Genomic DNA, 27,852 nt, shown 5'->3' with positions numbered 1-27,852 from the left:
GATTTACAAGCAACTCAGGATATACAACAGGATATGAAAGACTGCACACAATATGAAGAAAACACAGCAGAGAGCTCAGAAGACGACTCATCAGATGAAGACTTTACACTCGGAATTGAGCCCAGTTCGGACTCGAACTCACCAATCCATCCCTCAGGACGCATAAGTAATTTGCAAGAACCGCAGCATCAATTAACAGAAGAAATACAAGCCACACTACCAAGCTTCTCAGGTTTCTCCAACTCTCCCATTTTACAAAATCCACAGGGATCAACTTCAGCATCAAAAAGTACTACGCCAGTAGCCAATAACACCAGAAAACGGAGAAGTGAAAGAAAAAGAACACAATTACTAGACCACTGTAACTCGAATGGACTCAATTCTACGAAGAATTAAAATAATTCAGCACAACGTGAAATCCTGGAAAACAAAGAAATGTTAATTATACAATATACTGCATACAGAGAAGAAGACCCTGACATAATATTAATCAATGAGCATGGTATGAAACGAAATGAAACTCTGAAAATGTTTGGATATAATACATATACTCAAAACTTTGCTGATGAACCCTTTGCAGGAATTGCAATAGCAATCAAAAGTAATATTAGACATAAGATAATAGACGATATCCAAGACGACTTTTTAGCAGTCCAAATTCAAACTAACTAAGGACCAATAGTGACCGCTACAGCTTACAAGCCGCCAAGAAGACATTATTTCCCACTTCCGGATGTCATGAAGTTAATGAACAGGAGAGAACCAACCTACCTCATTGCGAATCTAAATGCCCGACACCAACTATTTGGATATAGGCAATCTAATTACACAGGACAAGAAATAGTCAGATTAATAAATAAAAAGTATATCATACACTTAGGACCTGATTTCGATACCTTTATAGCAAATAACAGAAAAGGAAAGCCAGATATAAAATTGGGAAATAAAAAAATTCACCTCAATATTGCCGTTACAAGAGGACCAGCAACCTCCTCCGATCATATACCAATGGTAATTACATTGTCAACCAATCCAATAATGATTCCATCCTTAGAAATACCAAATATAAAAAGAGCAAGTTGGGAAAGCTTCAGAAATGAAATAGAAGGAAAAATGAGTAGACAACCAACAATAAATTCAAATGAAATAGAAATAACAAAAGAAATAGTAGATGGTGAGCTTGAAGAATGGTACAGAAATATAGAGGAAGCAATAAAAAATCATATACCCATAACTAAATACACCACACTTCCACATCCTATTAGTAGTGGTAAGTTGAAATTGATACAATGGCATTACAACAATATCCAAAACACAGTACTTATAACAAGGTGGAACAACATATTAATGAGAAGATATGTGTCATTACAAGAACAGTTAGTACAAGAAAACTCAAGATTATATCATCAAAACTGGGAAGACCTAATAAAAAACACAGAAATACAGTACAGTAACCCAAAACAATTTTGGAACTCCGTTGCAAGACTGATGGGAAGCAAAACTAATACTTCGCCATACATAAAGCATGGGAATGAGAAAATATGTGATGACAAAGAGAAGGAAGTGCTGCACAAGGCCTACTGGCAGGAAATATTCCAGATAACGCAGGAGGATAACCAAAATTTCGACAACCAACATGAGACAATAGTCAATGAATTCACTGAACAGCATAGAAACAGAACAAATCCGCATTATGCAGCTGATATTAGCAGACTCAATGAAGACTGCTCATTAACAAGGAAAATAGAGTTATGGGAAATCAAAATAATAATTAAAAATTTTAAACACAAAGCACCAGGAAAGAATGGAATTAACAAGGTCATAATTCAAAATTTACCAGACATTGCATTCGAAAAATTAAGAGAAATATACAACTGGGCTCTCTCAATGGGATATTTTCCAGTTATATTCAAGAATACAATAATGATTTTGATACCCAAACCAGGAAAAGATACTAGTCAGGTAGAGAATTATAGACCAGCAGCATTACTAGAAATACCTGGCAAAATATTTGAAAAATAATTAACAACAGATAAGCGTTGCTCCTAGAAGGTAATCAGCTACACAATAATAATCAATATGGATTTAGAAAAGGAAGAGGGACCCAGATTGCAATAGCAACAGTATATGAGAGTTTTGCACTATCACAAAAAAGAAGGTACCTATGTAACCTAGTATGCAGAGATATAACCAAGGCATTTGACAAAATATGGATACAAGGACTTCAGCACAAAATATTACATCTCAACCTTCCAGACATTTTTGAGAAAATACTATGCAACTTCATCAAAGATCGAACAGCAGCAATCAAGTCAAAAAATAACATAGGGAATCCATTCCCGTTACTAAGTGGAGTCCCACAAGGATCTGTACTCAGTCCAACACTATTCATATTATATACATCAGATATGACTTCACCACCAGAGTACTGTACTGATGTCTGCTTTGCAGATGATATAACTCAAATAATTATACACCCAGAAAAACGCACTCGAAGAAGGGATCCAACTTTGAAAAGACAAGTAGCACAAAAAACAATGAACCAAATTGAAAGAATAAATCAATTTGAAAAGAAGTGGAAGATAAAGACAAATAAATCTAAATTCCAACTAGTATCAGTGTCTGCTTACAAACCTGCACAAATAATGTTAGACCAACAACCGATGAATTTTACTAAAATCACAAGAATACTAGGAATGCAATTCGGACAAAGAGGAATATCAAGACACGTGAGAGAAAGGCTAAGAATAGCAAGAACACAAAATACAAAGCTAAAACGATTTAGGAATATGAACATAAATATCAAAATCCTTTTCTACAAAAGCCTAATTAGACCAATAATGGAATATCCACCAATACCCACGTGTTTAGCATCGACTTCCAATATAAGTGCATTACAAAAACTCCAAAATAAGATACTAAGGTCCGCAGTGAGAAACAATCAAGAAGATGACGATCTGAATATAGAACAAATACACAAAAAATACATAGAACCAATCAATCAAAGATTATACAGACTGGCAACCAACATATGCAGCAAACTAGATCAATACAACAGTGAATTAACAAAAGAATCCGTAGCAGAAGAGAGAAACCACCCAAATAACACAGACCACAGATGGTGGAGAAGAGTATCTTCATATATTCATCGTGATGAACCTCAACCATTATTTTATTAAGAAATGCCTTGTGAAAAAGTAATATTTAGAATTTTCTATGTAGGTATCATGCAAAATCATTATGATAATTAACATCAAGGTTAAAATGAGGAAATTGAAACTTATTTCTTTATTTTATTTTATGTTTTAAATATGATTATACTAATAAGAAGTAAAATTCAAAATACGCAATATGCACAATTCACCATGTTGTTATAATGTGAAATTATTATTGTATTATGTTAATATTAGAAAAATTGTACCCTTACCTAAATAAAATTGTGGATAAACCACACTTGACATTACTCTTACTAATATTTCACTTTCTAAACTATTCCCTACCATGGTTAGCTAGCTAACTGCCCTCACTCTTCTTTCACCTATCTTACCTATCAGCTAAAAAAAAAAAAAAAAAATATCTTGAAACACCTTTTATCAAGCCCGAAAAACGTTTTACGGATTGGCGAAAACTTAAGAGTTAGAAAACGAAAATCTTCCAGTGCTTCCTTTTTATGCTTGTTTTAATAATATCCCGAGGCAAGTCAAGCAACTGGGTATTAATATTGTGTTTAACGCACTAGGGACCATGAGAAACTTATTAATTAGAAGTTCACCGAGCAATGAAGCAGGATGTATTTATAAGATTCCGTGTAAACAATGTAATTAAACGTACGTGGGACAAAGTAGGAAGACGCTGGCTGTTCGACTGAAACAACATAAATAAGAACAGGTAATATGTCAAGCGCATTATTTACACATATGAATAACAGTACTCACGGTATAAATTGGACAGAATCGAAGGAAATTATGTTTTGTAAAGATCTAGCGAAACGAAATATAATAGAATCGGGTATAATTAAAAAAAGACTGTGACAATTTACTAAATATCTACTTAGGTATATATATATATATATATATATATATATATATATATATATATATATATATATATATATATATATATATATATATATATATATATATATATATAAAGTTGATAAAATTTTAACAAAGGGTATTTTAGAACAAGTAGATTATCAGGCATTACCATTGTTCGGCATTGTTAGCATTGTTTGCCTTTTAGCATTGTTTGTCTTGCCACAAAGTCTTCTTGTGGCTCTGTATTTGTTTCCTTGGCACTTGATCCTGAACCCTGATGAGGTGTAGAAATACATGAAAGCTCTTGGTTCAAGTCATTTCTTTTCACCCTTCTCCTGGCTGAATGCATATATGATTATCACAGGTCTTCAGTGATTTGTTGCAGTATATATATATATATATATATATATATATATATATATATATATATATATATATATATATATATATATATATATGTATACATATATATGTGTATATATACTATAATATATATATTTGTAATATATATACATATATATATATTATAATATATATAAAATGTGTGTATATTTAAAGAGAGAGAGAGAGAGAGAGAGAGAGAGAGAGAGAGAGAGAGAGAGAGAGAGAGAGAGAGAGAGAGAGAGAGAGAGAGAGAGAGAGAGAGAGAGAGAATTACGCCATCTCTCTACCACCAGTACACAGACCTTTATTACGTTAACAGGAAAACGATATTTTCTGTGGATGGTCTTCATACCCCCATTAGGTCTACGCATAAATACTAATCCACAGTTCATCCATATTTCTAAGCATGCGCCTGAAAATTACGCTCGTTTATGAACATACTTGAAGCCTCACGCCTCCAAGGTCAAATAAATGTTGCCCAATCTGATTCAGATAGCGGTGTGCGAGAGAATGACAGAAAATCTCTCTCTCTGATTCCGAGGGTATTCTTGTATGCATCTAGTTTTATTACTTTTTTAATGGGCATTCATGGCACTCGAAGCAAGATATGACGAGACCATTTCAACTCTTGAGATGTGTTAGTTTTGCTTAAATGGGGTGCAATTTATTAGTATGTGTGTTGCAAATAGTTTGGTAAATGGAGGTACTCTTTCTAACGAAAGGATACACATAAATACACTTGGAAGTTCAAAGATGGCAGCCATAGAAACTAAACAGAACACATAGCCATTAATCACGAGTGATCATCACTTGTCATAACCATACCAAAGGTGAGATTAAAATTACTCGACAAAAAGTTGATGGAGTAAATAGGTTTAATATTGAAAAGCTCCTTGAAGATAAACATCGAGAGGCTTTTGCAACTGAATGCCGAAGCAGACTTGCAACTCTAGCGAATTATACTTGTGGAGGAGCAAATAATCAATGAAGACTGTATATTAGTCTGCTGGGAAATATCTAGCCGGGTATTTATTTAGTAAGTCTTCCCCACCATTTCTTGCAGTAATTTGCTAAGCTGTGCCCACACATGCGTAAACAAGTGAGGTCGTTCCCTCCAGAGTTGTAAAGATAATCCTCCTCTGACAAGCCAGAACTGCAACCCAGTGCATCACCAGAGCACAGTAAGACGGAATGACATGTGTTTTTTTAGCAGGTGAATATTAGTTTTGAACTATTTTGATATAGATTTTATTGCAAATCCATAATTATGGCTCTTCGGAGTTTTGCCATTTGTTAAAGTATAAATTATGTGTTGAATTTCTTACCTTTATTTTTTGTGAGGTTCCCCCAGTATCGTTTTCAGCGTCGCAGTTCCGAGTACAAGCGAGAACACTTGTTTAATGTATGAATCTGGAACTTTAGTTCAGTACGTCAGTTTCATATAGACGCTTATTTTGGAGAACATAATTGTTTAGTAAGATGTCACAGAAAATCCTGTATAATTAATTTATTTAGAATCATGTCAATTACGATTTTCTTAGAAGTTTTACGTAACTTGTTTGTTCGAGGTGTATCCAGGCTGGCTGAGTTGGCAAGACAGAATAAAGTCTTCTGTGTGCGGGAGTGCGTCTATTTGTGTGTATGTGTCTATGTGGGTGTTAGAACTTGGTGATGATCATGTAAGTAGTCGCTTTTAGTTGGTGGAGCCAGACAAAGACAAGTCAGAGCAAGACGGGGCAAGATAAGAGCAAGGCAAAGCAAGTCTCAAGTCTCAGTCATTTCACAGAGATAGAAAGAAAAATACAGTGTTTTCAGTGCAACAAGATTATCATGGTGCTTTGCTTCAAGAGAGGGGCCATTCAAAGAACAAACCCTGACTACCACAAGAACGTGTAGGAATGGCCAAAACTTATTGTTACCTCCTGGAGTAAGTCGTTGGTCAAGTATCGTAAATAAATTTTACATATTTATACATATTTCGTGTTTAATATTACCAGATACTGTAATAAACGTTACCTCACACATTATGTGACACTACCAAATCAACATCGAATCTGTTCACAACACACAAATAAGTAAAAAATGCGACTAAGTTTCTTCGGCGCAACTGAGTTTTCTGTACAGCGTATAATGCCGTATTAAACTTTCAGCCACGGCCCATGAAACTCTCAGCCACGGTCCATTAAACTTTCAGCCACGGCCAGGTGGTGGCCTGTGTTGTTGGCACCTACAGCGGTGCCGACTCACGATCATGACTAACTTGAACCTTTAATAAAATCAAAACTACTGAGGCTAGAGGGCTGCAATATGGTATGTTTTTAAGATCCGAGGGCGGACGGACAGACAAACAGCCATCTCAGTTGTTTTCTTTTTCAGAAAACTAAAACCCAAATTTAAAGGTTAGCCACAAACGAAGTGAATGTGAATATTTACGGGTTTAAAGTTACATTCTATGATCTTATCCTACAGGTTTGGTTTCTATGATTCTTCACACACGTTCATGCTATTGTACTTGCTTGGTTAGAGTAGTCTTCAGTATTCAACTTCTGAATCGATAAATCATACTCAAAACAGGATTAAGAACGCCATAACACTGATGTCTATGATTTTACCTCTCATTGATGTCGATTTTCTCTGGGAGAAACCCATTTAATTTTCCCTGCAATCGTTGCAGGATATTAATGTTTTTATGCGACACCTGAGTCAAATCTTCACCGGGAATCCAGTAATTCGTCAAGAAACTGGAAACCACTTTGCCTTCTGCAAAGTGGACGCGCACTTGGGTTTAATGGGTAGGTCAACCACATCTATTTTGTACATCACTCACCGACGAGTGTCCGCTTTAATTCTACCCTCTGAATGTATTTGATTCTCAGTGCTTTCCTATGAAACTCATTTGTCTTGAGAAAATTCATAGGCACATCATGAATCCTCCGTCTCGTGAAACTTTAGCCAGTTACTTTTACGCAAACCAATGAGACGATCTCACTATTAAAACCATGCAACAATCGACTTGCTCTTATATCCTTTCATTCTGTTAACGCAGTTTGAAAGCTCTTCTTTTAAAACCGTTTATTCCCAGTCATCAGCTTTGTGAGGTTTATATTTCAAGATTTGATGAATTTACAGCGCTTAGGATTAATTACCTAAAAAACATAAATCTTTCCGAATAGCCATTCTGCGGTGTTTGATTTATTAATTATAACTGAAATAAATTTTTGATATAGCAAGATCATTCTTGTTTTTTTTTTACCTAAACTGAAAATTTTTTTGGAAATAATTTCCAAAACACTCGATTATCAGAAAATCTAGAGTAGATTTTTAGCAGCTAAAATCGTTTCACTGATGGTCTACGTAATAACTACAGTATATTTCATTTTGACAATTTAAAGATGAATCAGAAAAGAACAGGAAATAAAGAGACCATCCTTTTAACGCAAGCCGCGTGAGAGCCACGTGGTTCCGGATGTGAATCACGACTGCGCGACATCTCAAGAATTTCCCTCCCCACTCATCAAGATTTCAAGACCAGTGTTTACTCGTTACCATATGGACGAAAGGCTTATTTATTTATGCAGCAAGCTCCTGAAAATAAAAAAGAAAGCCAAGGGAAAGGCTTAGGTGGTCATTATTTAGCTGTTATCCCTGAAAAGGGTATTTTCTTGGTGGTATCCATGATCGAATATTGCCGGCAGCTTTTGTTTGGACCTTGGCCGGTAGTTGCGCGCTTGGCTGAAAAAAAAATATCATTCGGTCGTGGGCGCAAGGCTGCTTGGGTCTCGGTACGGTCAGCGTTAATTTTTCTACGGAAGTGGACGATTACTAAGAATTCGAAAAATAAGGTCCTGCCTCCCAGCCCAAGCTGTGAAGGCATGGATTTTTCTCTTTTCCCGTCACGGAATGAACAGCTTTCTTTTCGAAGAAGGCATCTGACTGTTTCTGGTGGTGGAAAGGAAATTTTCCTAAGAAATGTAATTATTTCTGGAGTTCATGGAATGATGGTTTTAACCGTAGCGTGTCCTCTTAGAACTTTGTTAGATCTTAAAGTTACACCTGTAAGGTACAATTTGTGTTCCACCTTTCTGCGAGTGAAATTTAACATGCATTTTCTCATAATAGCAATCTGGGTTTTACAGGTTAAAACATAATTGCATTATTCATTGACATAATTTACAGCATATAAACAAATGTGCTAATTTAGTCTGCTCTGGTGTTTTAAAATTACCCATAAAAGCAAGCGCCTATAAGGAATGTTTTACACGTTCTATGGGTTTTAGACAGTTTAAAAAGTAAATCAATGCTTTTCGGCATAACCTTGAAATTACTGAACATTTAGGTCTGTTGCGAAACAGAAAATAGGGAAACCGGCGTAAATAGACAAATAGGATAGATGGGGAAAATTAGTAGACGAGAAGAGAAGATAATTTTGTAGTCCAGTTCTGTCTTCAGAATGGCCACCTTACTACGAAAAAAATGCAACTCCAGGACTTTCCAACAAATTCTTCCAATTATATATGTACTATGAAGCAAAAACTCTGAATACTGTAGTTGAAGTACTTTTTGCTAGCACCTCAAGTCTCTGTAGGATCAACAGTACAGATATAGGGAATCCATTTACCATTTACGCTATGCGTTATAGATGAAGGGGTGACTTGTCAGATACCGAACATTCACACAAAGACAAAAAACGTAGAGAGAGAGGGAGAGAGAGAGAGAGAGAGAGTCATTTATAACAAACCGACTAACTAACAATGTTTTACAGTAGCCTAATTATTTCGAGTTTTCTATCAGCAATCTGCAGTACGCCTAGCAATTCGTTTCCCTCCTACAGAAACGGAAAAGACGATTGATGAACTCACGCTGTTAAATGCCTTGCTTGACATCACCCCTCCTCATACTGTTGACGCTTCGGAGAAGCCGCTGGAAACCGGCGGAAATGATTCCCGTTGCACGAGGTGTAAGTCTGATTTGTTCCCCGATTCCTTAGTGTTTTTCTTATGGACTTTATTGTTCTACTGTGGCATTTGCAAAAGCAAATGTTCGTTTCGTTCACTTATAGCCTTGTAACAAACTCGTCATTTGGAGTGCCAGGCAATAAACAAAACAGCTATCTTAATAAACTTTTAATTTAGGATTTTTTTTAAACATTAAGGAAATGATGACCACAGTTCATGGAAATACACTGTGGCTCTTTCCGTGGCTGAAGGAAATCGTAAAAACCGAACCGAAGGGATCTCCTTTCAGACGTTGGCGACATTTCCGTTCTGGACCTGGAAGTACTTGAGGAATACCGCTACGTATAGTTTGCCTACAAAAGATGCGTTGATGTTCTCCTCTTCATAATTTAAAATAATGTCATATAACGGTAGGGCTTTAAAGTGAAGGCTATTAAATGTTTAACGTTTACTGGTAGTTCTTCATCGTGCAATTACTATATAGTTAAATCTCAGTCGTATAACCGGTCGTTGACGAGAAAAATAAATCCTACCTGGAACCTTCATAGGATCTTATGACGTCATGAGTGACGAAACTGAGTTCTTGCGATCGCCCTCTCGCTCATTCATTTCTGAGCTCAGTGGAGTTTCCCAGTATTTGAGATGACTCGACGGAGGGGAACAACGTGCACAGTATAAAAGGGCAGATTGAACTGTTGAAGAGTCAGACATCAAGAGGACTTTGCTTCAAGGGGGCACACACACGCACACTCCCATCCACCCACACACACCCACCCACTCGCACACACACACACACACACACACACGCACACTCCCAGCCACCCACACACACCCACCCACTCACACACACACACACACGCACACTCCCATCCACCCACACACACCACCCACTCGCACACACACACGGACAATCCCATCCACCCACACACACCCACCCACTGGCACACACACACGCAAACACCTACCCATTCGCACACACAAATACTGTATATATATATATATATATATATATATATATATATATATATATATATATATATATATATATATATATATATATATATATATACTTTATATTTAGACACACAATCACGTGCACAAGTCCTCTCTAAGGGTTATCCAAACTCGGACTTTCATCAGTTTTTAAAAGGTAAGTACCACGCATATCACGCAGTTCTTGTCTCATATGGTCTTAATTAAATGCCGTTTTTTAGTGTATATGTGTGTGTGTTTATCCAAACTTTTCTGTTTGTCTTGTTATCCATCTGCTTAGTCATTTAAATAATTTTTTTTCTTTTATTTCCTGCTCAAAACAGATGTCTACATGGGCATTGGACTGGGCAGGTGGGGTCCTTATCCAGTGCTTCAAAGACTGATGAGTACTTAGTCGAACTTTTAGGGAATTGCTTTCCAGCTGGATCTCAACTTGGCGTAGTGGTAGACTCAGCAGTTTCTGGGCTTCGATAGTTGCTATAGAGGCTCACTCAGCATCACCTTCCGGGTTTGGTGTCGGACTCCTGAAGATCAAGCTCACTGCCAAGGATTGCAGGCGCCTATGGCCGTTCCTTTCGTCAGCCCTTGTCAGAGCACTTATGGCCTCCCTTGGAGTCTCTGTCTCATACAGGAAATCCATCCTTCAACCACCTGCACTAAAGACATCGATTCTAAGAGACACGTTGAGTGTTTGTAGGAGCAACAGCCCTTGCCGGCATGAGGCCAGTTTTCTCCAACTTTTACAACTGGGGCAGTGATGCGCTGCTATGACTGACGTCGGGAACACCGAGCTTGCAAACCTCCTCGTTAGTATTAAGATATGCATTTACTTTAAGTAGCCATCAGGCATTTACTATGGTGTTGAATACTCAGGGCATTTATGAATGAATTCTTATGACTTCATTCTTTAGAATAAGTAAGCACATATTGTCTATATAAATATACCTCATTCGTGTTGACATGGTGTCGTGCAATGACAATGACAGTGGATTCTCAGGGCATTAAGGAATCTGTTGCATTAATTTTAAGTTGTAGTGTATATAAGCGCTCTCCCTGCGTGCACACATAAAACATGTGTATGTGAGTGCACGCGTTTTGGCGTATGTAAACTGTTGCATTTTTCGGTGTCAGTAGTTACAGAATTGTGACAACCAGCTTTCGTTTTTTGATAGCACTGCCATATACTTACTAAGGTCAGTTCTCAATAGGTTGTTTTTGTTCATCTCAGTATTCGAACCTTTTCCTAAGGGAATTGTAACTTGTTATTCCTACCATAATTTTGTTACAAGGAAAATTTATATTTATCTGAATAAAACATGTTGGTGAGGGCTTTGTGTGCTTCGTTCCTATTATTCATACTATACCTTTTATACATACGAGGAATCTATTTATTTGCATCCATTCACACATACATACATACATACAATCAAAGGTACGTACCGTACTAAAGGCCTATGTACTGTAGTGGTAGAAAGTGGATGCAACCTATGTCTCTATTGTATTATCGTGACGAATATCCAAAAATGTCGTCCGATCCTCACTATCTTGTATCGTTTTGTTCATTTCATTTTCTTAATTTGCGTTACAATAAATACAACGAATGGACGGACGGACACTCAATAAATGAAAAAAGCCAGTTGAAAGAATTAGTTACATAAACAGTTTGGTGACTAGAGACTATTCCACCAATTACGATTAGCCTCAGCGATACTAGTTGTGGATATTAACCCTCACCCTCACCTAAATAATAAAAAACGTAAATGGGTAACGCTTCACACAAGCTACTTGTTGTAATACGTAAAGTTTGATAGTATCTAATAATAAATATAAAGATTATTACCAATATCCTTGGTTTGCTTCTTCAGTATCGACATTTTACTTAGTTACCTGGGGTTCGCTTGTTAAGGGTGAGCTGACTCTGGGATCTACAGTAGTTTCGCGTTTTCCAAGAGTCAGCGGGAGGAGAGATATCGTCTTACCAAGACTTTTGGAGATTATGTAGTGTCTAGTACCAGAAGTACATCTGAATTTGTCTACGATGTCCTACTTGCAATACAAACGTTTTTTGCTTATTTTCTAGCCAGTTTTAATGATGTTAATCAGCATTTTTATTAAGAAAAAAATAATCTAGTTGTGTAACTGGATTGTCTGTAAAGTAGCCTACCTACCCACACACACACACATATATGTATCATATATGAGTGCGTGAATGTGTGTGTGCGTGCCACGCGATGGCAGAATTCGAACCCACGACAGTGAAGCTCTCTTGTTTGTAGTGATCACGGTCTAGAAGTTAGACGGTAATTTTGGCCATTGAATACATATATATCTGGTAACCTTAACAAGTTATATGTATGTAAATATATATATATATATATATATATATATATATATATATATATATATATATATATATATATGTGTGTGTGTGTGTGTGTGTGTGTATAGATATATGTATATATATCTATCTATTTATATATATATATATATATATATATATATATATATATATATATATATATATATATATATATATATATATATATAAATTTCAGGTAGTTCACGAAATGCCTGGTTTCGTTATCTGCCTGTAACATATATATTGTATTTATCATATTATACACACATATGTATATATATACATGTATATATATATATATATATATATATATATATATATATATATATATATAATATATATATAAAAACTTTTAAGGTTACCAGATATATGTACTCAATGGCCAAAATTACCTTCTAACTTCTAGACTTAAGATTAGCAATATCCAGACTGAAGTTTTTTATATTTCCTTACATATTAAGTCAGTGCCACTGCAAAGACTAAAGATAACTAAGGAAAATGGATAAGTAAAAGAAAACTTGGATATATATATATATATATATATATATATATATATATATATATATATATATATATATATATATATATATATATATATATATATATATATATATATATATGGGTGTGTGTGTGTGTGCGTATTCAAGTTTTCTTTTACTTATCCATTTTCCTTAGGTATCTTTAGTCTTTGGTGCAGTGGCACTGATCTAACATGTAAGGAAACGACATGAAACTTCAGTCTGGATATTACTAATCTTAAGGAAGCAGAGACTGAACCATAGAAAAAGGTGTGGCATTCCAAAATGTCTCCAGGCCAAGGGAAGCGCGTTTAAGCAGTCCGTTTGTCCGTATGCGGCGTGCGAGTGAGGCATTATTCCTTTGTGGGCACCATGTTGTCACTGAAGAGGAGGAGGGAGTCCTTTTCTCTTAAACAGATTTGTGCCTTCATTCAACGTATGATCACAGTAGAACTGAGATTAGCAAACGGCTTATTTCATGGTGACTCAATTCACAATTTTGTCCGGATAATCTTGCAGCGAATGTTTGTGAACTCTTAAACTGACTCATTCAAAACCGATTCAGTGCAATGAAAATCAACCATAAAGTAACAGGGGAAGAGTTTCTGCTTGAGTGTACCCGTCTCGAATACGTTCGTCACAGATTCTTCTTTTGCAGGTCGTCGATTGTGGTGATCTGGTCCTGATGCCCGGAATCGTTGATTCTCACGTCCACGTCAATGAGCCAGGTCGCACGGCATGGGAAGGGTATGATTCGGCCACGAAAGCAGCTGCAGCTGGTGGCATCACTACCATCGTCGACATGCCTTTGTAAGTCACTTGCAGCTTGTATGCGTACTGTATACATACCTATCAGAGTAAAAATTAGCTTATCTAGGCTCAAATCCAAATATGACTTAACAGGTTTCCTCTTGAGGATACGTATAAATTCCGATGTAAGGTATTCCAAGATATTTGATGACAGGGAAAGACATTTGAAGCCGAAGGGATTGTGGTCGTGCGCATGTGTCTTAACGGATTCACTTTCCAACCAGGATGATGACACAGGATGCGCTCTCAGAGTGCACCCACAAATATCTAACATTCAATACCCTGTGATATTAAAGCAAAGAGGAAAACGAACGAGAGTGTTCACAAGTATAATACTTATTCGTAAGTCACAAAATTTTAAAATAAACGTTCGAGTTGTGTTTGCTAATTTGCGAGAGTCAAGAGATGTTGACGTGATTCATATCTCACCAAAGTGAGACACTGCAAAAGGCCAGTTTCACTGAAAAGCAGTAAAAGCTCTGTCGCTTTTGAAGAACGCCGAGTTCTCCTCTTTGGAAGAAATATCTGTCGAGGAATTGGGAATGACATGAAGTTACTAAAGCTGTCCTGAAGCTTTCACTTTTGAATCCAGAGGCAGGTTAGCACTTCATTAGACTTCATCAAGTTAGAACAATATAGTTGAACCCCATCTTTGTTTTTTCGCTGTCATAGGCGTTCCCGTCATCGTCGTTATTAGTATTATCATAACGAGCTTGTTAATGCGTGCTACGCGCGCTGGAACCCGGCGCTGCTGTCTCCCCTACCCTCCTGATCACCTACCTACCCCGCCCGACCCGGGGCGGACAAACAGGTTTGCGGGAGGAGGATGGATGTCTTCCCTACCTTCCCATCCCCTACCTACCCCGCCCCCATCGGGGTGGACAAACCGGTTTGCAGGGGTTGGGTGGCTGTGTCATGCCTCCCCTCCTGTCACCCAGGGGAGGACAAACAAGACCCACTCGGATTTTATTATTAAAGATTATTCTTATTCACAGGAACTCAATTCCCCCAACAACTACCATGAAGGCTTGGGAGGAGAAAATGAATGCAGCGAGAGACCAGTGCTGGGTTGATGTCGGATTCTGGGGAGGTGTTATTCCTGGTCAGTATTTGCAATAGTGCCCGTATGTTTGCTCATGCGTGTATGTGTGCTTGCACATCCCTAGTATCTTTAGCAAGGGGAAATTTTATCTTGTTCATTAAAGCGTTGCATTTTTAAAACGTGGGTGTTTTTATGTGCAAAATATGTTTCGACAATAAATTCTCACCATAAACATCGCCTTCCTACTTAAGGTGTTTTTGAAATTCACGCACTCCAAGAATGATGAATTACGCGAGCAATTCTAAAAGTAGCAAAGGTATACAACTTAAATGCGCAAGTTTAACTGATGAATACATTTCCCTTCCCTATAAGCAGATTTTCATGATTTTTCTCCTTCTTGTATATTTTCTGAAGATCGACTATTTAATCATCTTGTAACTTATTAAAAGGCATGAAGGAAAGGGCTGGAAAATCTCGCTAACGCTTAAACAAACTAGAAAGGAACGTTATGTCATAATGACTAAAATTAGGATATTTCTAGGTCACAATATCATGAAAATTAAATAATTCAATAATGCTTAGCGCAGTGACATCTCCTGTGATCATACCAAATACGAGTAATGCTGATAACTGCCACCTCACTTTTGTGTCACTTAGAAAAGTTATCTAAAATTATTACTGGTTTGTTATGCTGAAGTAAACAGGCTTATTTTGTAATTTTTTTTAATGGCGTTCTTAAGATCTTAGCGTTTATTGTTGTTTATTTGTGACGGTTCATGCCTCAGAACTCATTATCTGAAACTGATATCGTCAACTGCCAATGCTGTAAAGTCAAACAGACCTCATTCCAAAATAATCAGCCCCGTAATCAATTTGTCAGGCTGTGATGAACAACAGACATAGCTTCAGCTTATTATTATTATTATTATTATTATTATTATTATTATTATTAAAGTAGTTTAACCAGACCACTGAGCTGACTTTCAGCTCTCATAGGGCTGGCCCGAAAGATTTGATTAAAATACTAGGTCAAGGCCTGAAGTCAAGCACTAGGACCCAATAGATCATCCGATACAAAGATGAATGAATTAAAATGAAATTAAAAACTGCACATAGGCACATCCTCTCATACAATAAATACATTTACTCAGACTTCCTTACATACATACTAAAAAGGTATATTAAAATTCAGAATATAAATTAAACAAAATTTTTAAAATTGTTCTCTTTTTTGTAAAATTCAAATGTTAAAAGGGTTTTCATGCTTTTATTATTTACTTATTTTTATATTTTGTTAATTAAATTACAGTTCTTCAAGAACATCAAAATTGGAATGATTGAAAATGTGAAAGATTCTGACAAAATTTCTTTGACAGTCCCTGCTATAATCCAGTTGCAAAAGCTAAAAGATCGTGAGCCCCTTACTTCATTTCCCACCAGGAAACGCTAGTGACCTCAAGGAGATGGTTTCTGGTGGTATCTGTGGTTTCAAATGCTTCCTCATCCACAGTGGAGTGGATGAGTTTCCGTGCGTCAATCGTCAGCAAGTCGAAGAGGCGCTCAACGAGCTTGCTGGAACACAGTCTGTGCTTCTGGTTAGTCGAAGAGATAGTCATTATTATTTTCCATGACTATTAAGCTTCTATCCTTTTCATTTGCTTTTTTTTTTTAAACTTATTGCTGGTGTTAATGTTTCTTCTATTTTTTCTGAGCCATGTTTATCAGCCTAGCACTTAAACCTTGCACCTCAGAGAAAAATTTTTGAGATTTTTTGTTTTTGTTTTTTAGAATTCTGTACTTCAGAATTAAAAAAAAAAAAAAAAAGAAAAACATACATAAATAGACGAAGAACCTGCATTTTTGTCTCTCTTTCAGTTCCACGCAGAGTGTGACATTGGTGACACTATCACTGAAGAAGGTAATTATCTTTTCCAGAAAAGCAGTTCCGAGGAAGATCAAACAATAAATGGGGTCTATTGAATTACTGAACACTTTCTTTTCGAGGATATTGCTTCTCTTTTTATTTCTTCAGTGGTGGTATTTCTTAAGTCTCTTTTCAGTTCACTTTCTTTGTAGAAGCATAATTCTGAAAAATACTAATCCAGTTTTCTTGTTTATTAGCATTTATTTTTAGCTTTATGCATTGTTACCCCTTATATTCCTTATGATTTATTCTAACTGCTGAAAGCTTTTGTTCTGAGATTATGCAGTTTGCCTTTGCAAGCACATGCTTGAGAACAGGCTCATGCATGCACACGTACACGAATATCCTGAATCAGATGAACATATTTTACAACTTTGCCATAGGTCTTCTTTCCGTCCCACCGCCTGTGAAGTCCCCCTTCGCTTCGCCTGTTCTTCAAATTTGTTTTTATGAAGATTTAGCGTGAGATTTCTAAAGAAATGATTGCGGCTCTTATTCACTTTTCTTCCAGATTTCTTCTTGTTTTTTTGTGGGCGCATCAATCTTCTCACTATCCTCAACAGAGATCTGGTATGGACCAGCAAGAAATGTATTCAGTGAGGTATGAGTCTGACCTCCAGCAAAACTAAGACATTATTGGTTAACAGATTTCCGTACCGTGTTCCCATTTCATACCTTGCTTTCCATAGGTTTCACTGTACTAAAATGATTCTGAACTTATATATTTGACTGGGACTGCCTTCTACTCCAAGCTTTCTATTTCACAGTTCTTAAAAAAATCGCCCCCTACTGCCAGACAGTCAGCGATTTTTCATTGTGATTCCAATGTATGCGCGGACGATGTTATTAAAATGACTCGGATCTTTTAGTCTACCAGAATATTATGTTGCTCTCCTGTGTAGAAGTCACCAGCCCCCAGGGACTTTTATATTTAAGATGAAATTGTCTAAAATGGTGCTTTTATTATTTTCGGCAACGGAATTATATGTTTTAGACCATCCTACATAAACTCCATATCGGTAGGAACCCTCCGGCCTCACGTTTAGTAATTGCATCTCAAAAACTAGTGTTTGCTAATTGCTTTGCAAATCATCATCCAAATTCCGTTGAGATTCCATGTGGTCACTGTCCAGTACCCGAGGCCTTTCATCTTGGCTAAGACATCGTCTGTTAGCTTTAGTACACTGTCGCTTGTATCTGTAAAACCTAAATTTTTTTCAAAGTTCCTAAAGACAAAAATACTGATTAAGTTTTTAATCCTCAAACTGGCTTGATTAGAGCATGGAGGCTGTTGGAAACGGTATGAACATGATGAAGAACAGAAAGTGATGTTAGAGTAACCCACGGCTGTCGTAAGCGTGATAAAGCGGTTTTATCATGTGATTAGCACAGACTATTATTTCTGTTGCTGTAAAAAGTCAAATTATTTGATGAGTTTCCACATGGAGATCACTGCCTTCTAAATACAGGTTCTGTTATTTTTACGCCCTTTTACCGTGGGTTCAAACGCTTAAATGTATTTTCGGAATCTTCTTGTGTAAGGGGATGACTCGACAGTTTAGAGGAGATTATCAAAATAGCTTCTGTAAAGGAATGGAATAATCACCTATCATCCGGGGAAAAAGTCTCATTCTCATAACATTAATTTTTCTTTAATATAATCAGTCACGCTACAATTTTTTTCTTTTATTTCTGCACACCTTCACACTGCTGTTTTTGATTCCCCTTTTCTCTGATCATTTCAGACCCAAGTGAGAAATACAGTACCTTCCTTAAAAGCAGGCCACAACAGATGGAACAAGTTGCAATTGAACAAGTTATCGAACTTTGTGAGAAGACGAAAGTAAGTTCTCAGAAGGATATTATGAAAAATCGGTTGAGGTAGGATAGAGTTTTTCAAGTCTTCAAATGCTGACGAAGAATCGGTGAAGGAAAATTCAGTTTTTGCAGCTGTTAGTGATACGCGTCAGGTTAATGTCTTTGGAATATATGGAATTACAGGGAGAATTAGTTACATGGGTCAGTTCTCTAGAAAACTGTTTAAATTACTGGCAGTCTCCACGAAAATGCTAGATTCTTTGAAAATCCCTTGCAACCATAGTGCCCTGAAAGGAAGTACAATGGAGGAGGAATTGATGAAATAATGAGAGGCCTCTATAAAACTAAACTTGATAACCATAAATCATGTTAAAACAGATATATAGTCAATTAAGTTGATCGAATTCATCAGAAGTGAAATAAAACATAGAATGACTCAAGTTATGAAGACGCTGGTAGATTAGGTTTAGGTGATCAGAAGGCGTGACAAAATCACTGCCAAGTTTCGTTAGAGCGGGCAGATTCCCTTCTTCTAATCTTTCCAATGTTCATGATTTCCTTTACGTATCAACAGGTAAGATGCCACATCGTGCACTTGTCTGCAAGTAAAGCCTTGCCAATGATAAGAGCAGCCCAAGCAAGAGGAGTGAAACTCAGCGTGGAAACGTGTCATCATTACTTGGCTCTCAAAGCTGAGGACATACCAGACAAAGCCACCCAATACAAGTGCTGTCCTCCCATTCGGGAATCAGAGAACCAGGTAACAAATGGGACTGTAAGAGAGGAGACTCATTTGGACACTGATGCAGGGTCCACGGAAACCTGACAGAATGAACCCCAAAATAGTGGGCAAAATAATGCGGTATTCAAAAAAATAAATAAATGACTTGGAGGACTTGAGTCTTCCGCTTCCAACTGAGAACCGTGAAAATAATGACGACGATTTTCTTGATGATGATGCTGTTAATGATTATGATGGAATGGATTATGGTTAAAACGGAATGGATGAAACCGTTCAACTAATAATAGACTATCCTCAGAGACAAGTAACGGACAATTATTTGACAATTTCTACATCACTGCTATTATATCTTATAAAATAAAAGGGTACTTTTTAGGATACTGTAGTTATTGTTGACTCTGTTACAGTTGTTAAGAGATAATGACTAAGAACGGAAACAAGTTGTAAAATAAAAGGTAAGGACATTCTCAACAACAAGGATATTTAATGAAAGTGTGCAAGTTAAGCCAAAATTTTCTGAAGATAAGGCAATCAGGAGGTTCTTAGAATATCCATGCTAACAGAGATATTCCCTCCATCTGTAGGAGAAGCTGTGGGAAGCTGTGAGGGATGGCACCATCCAGCAAGTGGTGAGTGACCATTCCCCGTGCACCCCAGACCTCAAGTTGCCTGGAAAGATGGACTTCATGGCTGCCTGGGGTGGCATTGCTTCTGTCCAGTTTGGTAGGAGATTTCTTTAACTGTCTTCACTATTTTAGTTCTCCTATTTCGCGGTCCTTGGTCTATTCTTCGGTTAGATTTGTTGATCATTAGGTTTTTTATTATTCTCCATTTGTATTAGATCGAGTTCTTGGGGCTAAAAAGTCTAGACCAAATCATCAGAGAAACTTAATGGCGAATAAGTTAATTTAATATTTTCATTTTAAAACTGAAGCCCCCTTGGAGCTACAGTTTGTCAGATCTTTAACGTAGAAGGGTAAACATTTTAAGGGAAAATAGATATGATTTAAATTGTATAGTTCATCTGTCTCATTTCAGTTAGATTATACACAACACGCGATTTTATTTTACTAAGTAGATAAGTAGGAACTGAAAAGTAAGCAGCACTATATATACCCACATAAATATGTAAGGTACGTGCGTTATTATCAACGCTCATAAACTGCATACTATGTGCCTTTTTCCCCTCGTAGGACTCTCCTTATTCTGGAGCAAAGGCAGCAAGCGAGGCTTCACCCTGCAGGACGTGGTGAAACTCATGTGTGTTGGTCCGGCTTCTGAGGCGTCGCTGCAGCAGAGGAAAGCCTCCCTAGAAGTTGGGCATGACGCTGACTTCGTCGTTTGGAATCCTGACGAGTCGTTTACGGTAATGATATTTAAGATTCTCTGTGATAGTCACTCCCTTCCCACTATATAATTGTATTTTTTATGAATAACTCGCTTTGAAAACATGCTGCTAGCAGCCATTGAACCTCTGTTTATGTTTTGAATAGTCTCATTATTTAAGCTACCAGTGAGTTGGTCATTCACAGATGAGGTTTGATGGAGTAACAGGAATGTTACATTTTATCAGTTCTTATCAGGCAATTTAGTATCACAGTGCAACTTCAACTTATTATTGAATCAGGATTATTGATAAACATTTTTTTCATGAACTTTGTTTCTCACGGAACTACTGGATATAATTTCGTAGCATATATAGCATAAAGTGAAGTCCTTGGAAGAGCAAGAACGGCTTAACTTCTGTACACAGCAACGTATCTTTTGAGAGATTCCGTTTTTTATCGCACGGTTCTATAAACTTTAGGCTGAACGCTTTTTCAGATAAATGATTTTCAAGAGTTAACCTAGGTTAATATGATGTTCTATGTATCTGAAAGGAACCTAGTTTCTCTTTTTTGTGCACTGGAAAAGCAGAAGCCAATGCCTAATGATAATTTTTAAAAAAGGACAAGTAAGAAATGCGCCAAAATTTCTTCGGTACAACCGACTTTTCTGTACAGCGTATAATGCTGTATGAAACTCACCCACGGCCCACGAAACTTTCAGCCCCGGCCCGGTGGTGACCTGTGTTGTTGGCACCTATAGCAGTGCCAGACGCACGACCATGGCTAACTTTAACCTTAAATAAAATAAGAACTACTGAGGTTAGAGGGCTGTAATTTGGTATGTTTGATGATTGGAGGGTGGATGATCGAAATACCAATTTGCAGCCCTTTAACCTCAGTAGTTTTTAAGATTTGAGGGCGGACAGAAAAAGTGCGGACCGACAGACAAATAATTTTCTTTGACAGAACACTAAAAAGCCAACCACAAACTCCCTTTTTTCTGAATTGCGGGAAGGAAGCCTGTAAAGCCAAATTTACCCTACTAAAGTCTCTCAAGTTTCAGCAAAATGTCCAGGTGATGCTGAGGAAAGATTTTCATTTGAGTTGTAGCTGAGTACTTGGTTTCATTCCCGTATTTTTATCTTTTCCAGATTGACGAGTCGATGATTTATCATAAAAATAAGGTAAGCAATTTTCTCTGTCTCTGAATGAATGTTTTCACGCTAGCTTTATATATATATATATATATATATATATATATATATATATATATATATATATATATATATATATATATATATATATATATATAGTTATATCTTCAGTCCTGGATAACCAGCATCAGAGGTCTTTGAGACTGAAAAATTATATAAAAATGGACGAGATTGTTACCACTAGTATCGCAAGTTTTTATAAAATAATAAATTATCTTGACGCAAGTTAAGAGGACATTCTTTTAATATCTCGGATGGGGCTAATGGTGCTATTGCTGTATGCTGCCAGCCATAAACCCTTTAACTCTGTAGAGTTATTTGTTCTGACACGTATACGAACCTACGCTTTCATATATGGAGTATTCCGAGTTTACCTACCTTTGGCTATTCTCAATTTGTCTCTTAAAACAAAATCCTAAGGCTACCTGGGTGACGTGGGTTGACCTGACCTGGCCTTCTTCCCCCCTTGTATTTATAGCCTCACTAGCATTCGCACATTTTCCGATTTGTCTCTCTTGTTTTGCGTGCATATTAGTTCCCCTCTATTCTGTGTGATTGGGAGTACATACTCCCAGTTCCTAAAGTTTGCCTGACTCTGTTTTACAGTTTTTCTGTAGAGATTATCGCTGTTGCTGTGTTTTAGGCTAGGGTCTTTGTTCCTGAGGGCAGGACAAAGGAGAGAAGGAGAGAGTGTCTCCTACGTGCATTCTTCCTCTCGAAATACATGAACAATGCACAATTTAGTGTCTTTTTTTCTTTGTGAGGGGGAATTCCATCCCAAGTTTCATATGTAATTAAAAGATTTTTGTGTCGTTCTGTGAGATCTTTCAAAGTCCGGGGAGAGTGCTTGTTCAGGACCCACGTATTCATGTCATTTTTCCCCACACCCGTGCGTTAGTGAGCTTTCCCATTCTTCCCCCAGTGATGGAAGGGAACGGGAAACCCAAAGTGCGACGTTGCTCCGGCAAGGAAAGCCTTGCTGGAAATTCATGTCTCCTATAGGTGTCGATCCCCATTCCATGTGCATATCGTGCAGGGGTTAGGAATATTCCCATGAGGTCCCATGCGGAGAGTGCGTTTCATGGCCGCCTCCCCAGTGGAGAAAGTACAAAAGGAGATGGAGGAAGAAGACCACTCCTATCCCCAGAGAACCTTCCCTGTTCCTTCTCTCTCCCATACCATCGTTGCCTCTACAAACTCCGTCCCCGTTACCCGTCATGCCTGATAAGGATATTTTTCTTTCTCTCTTTTCCTTCCACTAAGAAGAAATCAGACCCGGCGTGGCAGGGATGCCCTTATGAAAGAGTTTCAGGGCATTGGCAAGACAGAGTCAGGAGAACTGAGCAGGAGCTTGGGAAAGAACAAGAGACTAGAAACCCCCTATACTACCGTTCACACAGCCGGGGGAGAAAGAGATACCCCTCTACAGAGTCAGACTTTTCCTTCAGGCCTTCTCTGGAGTGGAGAAATAGATACCATCCGGAACCATCTTCCATCGGGGCAGCCTGCCACCGTGGATGAGCCACAGGGCCACTGACATCATCAGAAGAGTCATTCTCCTCAGCACCCGTCCAAGAGGACTTCCAGATCACATTTCAGAAGCATGTCATCAATTAAAGGCTATAGGTTTGCCTTCTCCCAGGTATTTAAACCTAGAGGCACAGACCTATTACCGTCATGGGAGTTGTCGGACATGGTTAGAAACTGCAAGAAAAGTTGCTCTCCTCGAAAATTTAAACCCCCAGAATGGAGCGTTACCAAGGTCCTAGCTTCACTGAGGAAGGTACCCTATGAAGTGCTCATGAGGGCCTCAGACCAGGACTTGACCTAAAATCAGTGTTCCTGTTGGCACTGGCATCGACAAAGAGAGTGGGCGAAATTCATGCCCTCTCATATGACGTGATCCACATCCATGGCGGACATCGATGTGTTTTACCTTCCTCCCAGAGGTTGTGCCAAATACCCAGAACCCTTCCACACATGAACCAATGTTCGATGGTTTTCCATTCCCTCACATAAGGATTTCATACGTAATGAACAGGATGAGATGGTGCTATGCCTGGTCAGAGCTTTGAGAGCCTACCTTAAATGTATAGACCCCCACCAACTAGTCTATTGTAGACTGTTCTTAAGTATGGGCCAGGGGAAGAGCGAGATATCAAGGAACACTATCTCCTTCTGGCTGAGAGAGGTAATTGGAAGGGCATACCATTTGGAAGGTAATGAGGACCTGCTGCAGCCACAGTCAGGGCTCACGACATCAGAGGAATAGGTCCGTTCGTGGCATTTAAGAAGAACCACTCGGTATGGCAGGTCCTCCAGGACGGGGTCTGGAAGAGGCAGACGACTTTCACCTCCTTCTACCTTAAGGATGTGGCACACAAGTCCTTAGATAACTTCACCTTGGGTCTGATGGTGGCTGCATGACAAGTCATTTAATGATGTAGAGCCCTGTGGGAGCTCTGTCAGGAGGGGAAGGCGTTGTCAGCTACATTACGAAGAAAAAAGTGAGTACACTACATCAACTTACTCCCTTACATTCCTTGAAGGTATTAGGGGTAACGTTCATACATGTTTACCTCAGAGATCGTTTTCCCACCTTCAGATGAGGCTCCATATAAGAAAGCATAGGTTCATATACATGTCGGAACATATACCAAATTGAAAAGAAATTTCTATTTTTCCTAACATACGAACCTACACTTTCATATAGGTAAAGTTACTCTCTTCATACCACCCCATGCAGTCCCGATCTCTTACTCCTTCTATGAGGTTGAGTGGAGCTGCGTGCGGGCTGTCTCATGCAATGAAGGAAGAAGGCCAGGTCAGATCAACCTACGTGACCCTTAGGATTTTGTCTTCAGAGATGAGTTGAGAACCGCCGAAGGTAGGTAAGCGTGGAATACTTCATATATGAAAGTGTAGGTTTGTATGTTAGGAAAAATACAAATTTCTTTTAATTTGGTATATTTCATGTACAACTTTTCGCCTTTGAAGCTGATGTTTGCCTTAGGAAAAAACCGAATTACCTAAATCTTTGTAATTCATCTTTGCGAGAACTGTTAGATTTCTGAGTTTGCATACGAAAAGACCTCTGTACTGGCAAGCAGGTTTGTGTCAAGGTCAAATTTCAATTTATATGTGTGAGAGATAGGACAACAGTTGAACAGCATTCCAGGCTTCTGTATTCAGTGGAACTCCTCGTAAGTAGACTTACGAAAAGCTCTTCTTTCTGGTTTAGAGTGAAAATAACGTGTAGTTCCCACGTTCATGGGGAGGGGCGGTTATCCAGATAATGATTCGCTTACTTACTGTTATGTTGTGGTATTCTGTCACAATGGCATGACAGATTACGCATTGTCAGATTATGAATGAGAATCACATTTCAAGCAAACGACCGCAATAAGTTACGATGTAGTTTTAAGTGAACTTTACAAGTATAAAACCTTTCTCTGTAAGATGTTCTTGAAAAGTAACCGTTTACAATTTCAGGTAACACCATACTTAGGCAAGACACTGAAAGGCAAAGTTCACAAGACCATTCTCGGAGGTAAAGTTATATTTGACGAAGGAAAATTCACTTCATCCAGACCTCAGGGCAAGTTTGTCTTTGCGCCCGGCGACAACGCCGGTGTATCGGCCAAGCTTTAAGTCACAGCAGCTGGTGAAATCTAAATACTTTTGCATCACAAAGGTAAATGCTTAGAAAAAGTCTCACTTATGAATGCTCTCTAATGACTTTCGGACGACGTATTTAAAATCAATTAGTTGTATATCTGGTATAGTTTCTTGACTGTATTCATACCTGATAACATTTATGAACATAAAGGTTTCTTTCTAATGAGATTCGTGATTAATTATCCTTCTTTTGTTATGTACTAAATTATTATATTTTCTTACTTTTCTGCGAGAAGTAGTATTGGTCAGCATTTTTGATGTTATAGAATACCACTGTTTAAAGGCACTGATGGCGACATCCTGATTTGCAGGGTTCATGGTGAACTGGATGAGCTGAAATGAAGAAGAAAAAGAAGTAACCGCCTCAGTTACTTCTAGCGGTTTATATCTTCGACAAAATACTACTAAAGAAAGATTTACTTAAGGGAAACTAGAAAATTATTAACTGAATAATGTGCTAGTTCTTCTTGGTCTTGCTTCTAATTGTGCGTCAACACTGCATTAAACTTGTCTTAAACACACGTCTGCAACCTACCACAAACAAATCTCGAACGGGTGGAATACCAGTCAACGACTTAGTGGTGGTTCTAAAGAATGATTTTATATGGTTATCCTGCATTTGCTAAAGATTAGTTCTCCATTTAATGTCTACTGACGCGTTTGTAACTTCTTTATGATTTGTTTGCAATAAGTGTGTTTATGACATGTTGTATGTATTGTGGACGCACCCTAAAATGAGTTTTGTAGACTTTTGTACTCGTCAGGTAAATTTACAAAAAAGTATACCTTAGTTTTACCAGACCACTGAGCTGATTAACAGCTCCCCTAGGATTGGCCCGAAGGATTAAACTTATTTAACGTGGCTAAGAACCAATTGGTTACTTAGCAACGGGACCTACAGCTTATTGTGGAATCCGAACCACATTATAGCGAGAAATTAATTTCTATCACCAGAAATAAATTCATCTAACTTTTCATTAGCCGGCCGAAGAGGCGAACTCGGGCCTAACAAGTGCAAAGCCACAACTCTACTGACTCGCCCAAGGAAGAGCTTGGGTAAATTTACAACGACAGAGTAAAGTAAGCTGATTATGTAAGTGACTGAAAACTTCCGAAATTTCCTTGAGAAAGCATTTATGTCACTTTTTTAAGCTAAGGGAATTTGGTTTGCTTGGGTTAGTGAGACAGTGCAGTGAAACATATTGAATGAATAGAGGCTTCCTCAGTATTCTTACTGAATACCTTGATAACTGTATTGACAGGTTTAACATTTGTCAAATATCAATTTCAGTGTTAAAATTAAAACAATGAAACAATTTACAGTATAAAAGTCTGACTTCCAAGTTAGAAATGAAGTCTATACGCCCAACAGCAGTACTGTTGGTATAGACGCCATATACCCTTGCTAGGGTGACAATGCACACAGTTTTGGTTTCTGCACTGGTAGCGAGGTACCAAGAAATACTTGATTGTATTCTAAAGAAATGGAATTCAAACCCGAGACCGTTGAAGGACGTGGTATATTTGAGAACACTGGTTTTGGGGTCACGTTCGGTATTAGGATGCTAAATGAAGCTCTTGATGCAGCCCATCAAATTGACTAGTAACTGATCTGCAGGTCACAGGCAGACTTCGAATAAACCATTGTCAACCAATTGAAGAGTGAGGTGATGTTATGTAACTATACACAAAAAGCTTGGTGAGAAAATGTTTACAAAAGAAACTTCTAAAAAAGGCATTACTGTACTACAAATAGTTATGGCATTTGACTGCCTTTGAGTTACTTTTGTGTTAATATATGCTGCAGTAAAGCTGTTCGTGCAGAATAAAAAAAAATAACAATTAATTAATATATAATTAATGTATGGGAACGTAAAATAGGTGATTTTTCTACAGAAAAATTAGCCAAATATATAAATTCGAAAATTTCTGATACCAGTTTACGTACAGTTTCAAGTTTCTTTAAGAACAGTGGTGCATTCAGGTGATCGATGAAAATGACAAAATTTATTATGGCAGAAGTTAGATATTTTCATGTTTAAAATACTGA

The 27,852-nt window shown here is 37.7% G+C and overlaps 1 protein-coding gene across 4 annotated transcripts in view; it reads left to right on the top strand.

Moving 5' to 3' along the window:
* Positions 1–26,585, top strand: part of LOC136835670 (allantoinase) — a 36,511-nt gene extending 9,926 nt beyond the window's left edge. For 2 of the 4 annotated variants that reach the window (XM_067099501.1, XM_067099500.1), the window contains exons 3-13: positions 13,905–14,056; positions 15,052–15,158; positions 16,539–16,693; positions 16,974–17,016; positions 18,768–18,865; positions 19,415–19,600; positions 20,167–20,305; positions 20,776–20,948; positions 22,062–22,094; positions 25,617–25,818; positions 26,114–26,585. In XM_067099501.1, the coding sequence (XP_066955602.1) occupies positions 13,905–14,056; positions 15,052–15,158; positions 16,539–16,693; positions 16,974–17,016; positions 18,768–18,865; positions 19,415–19,600; positions 20,167–20,305; positions 20,776–20,948; positions 22,062–22,094; positions 25,617–25,775 (1,245 nt within the window). In that variant the 3' untranslated portion in view covers positions 25,776–25,818; positions 26,114–26,585. Of the gene's footprint in view, positions 1–10,038; positions 10,527–10,692; positions 11,176–13,904; positions 14,057–15,051; positions 15,159–16,538; positions 16,694–16,973; positions 17,017–18,767; positions 18,866–19,414; positions 19,601–20,166; positions 20,306–20,775; positions 20,949–22,061; positions 22,095–25,616; positions 25,819–26,113 lie in introns of those variants that run through there. The other 2 variants (XM_067099502.1, XM_067099503.1) reach the window with 2 other exon arrangements.
* The last annotated feature ends 1,267 nt before the right edge of the window (positions 26,586–27,852 follow it).

The sequence above is a fragment of the Macrobrachium rosenbergii genome, chromosome 55 (assembly GCF_040412425.1).
Source record: "Macrobrachium rosenbergii isolate ZJJX-2024 chromosome 55, ASM4041242v1, whole genome shotgun sequence".
In the NCBI taxonomy this organism is placed as follows: Eukaryota; Metazoa; Arthropoda; class Malacostraca; order Decapoda; family Palaemonidae; genus Macrobrachium; species Macrobrachium rosenbergii.
This window is presented reverse-complemented; position numbering and strand designations above follow the sequence as displayed.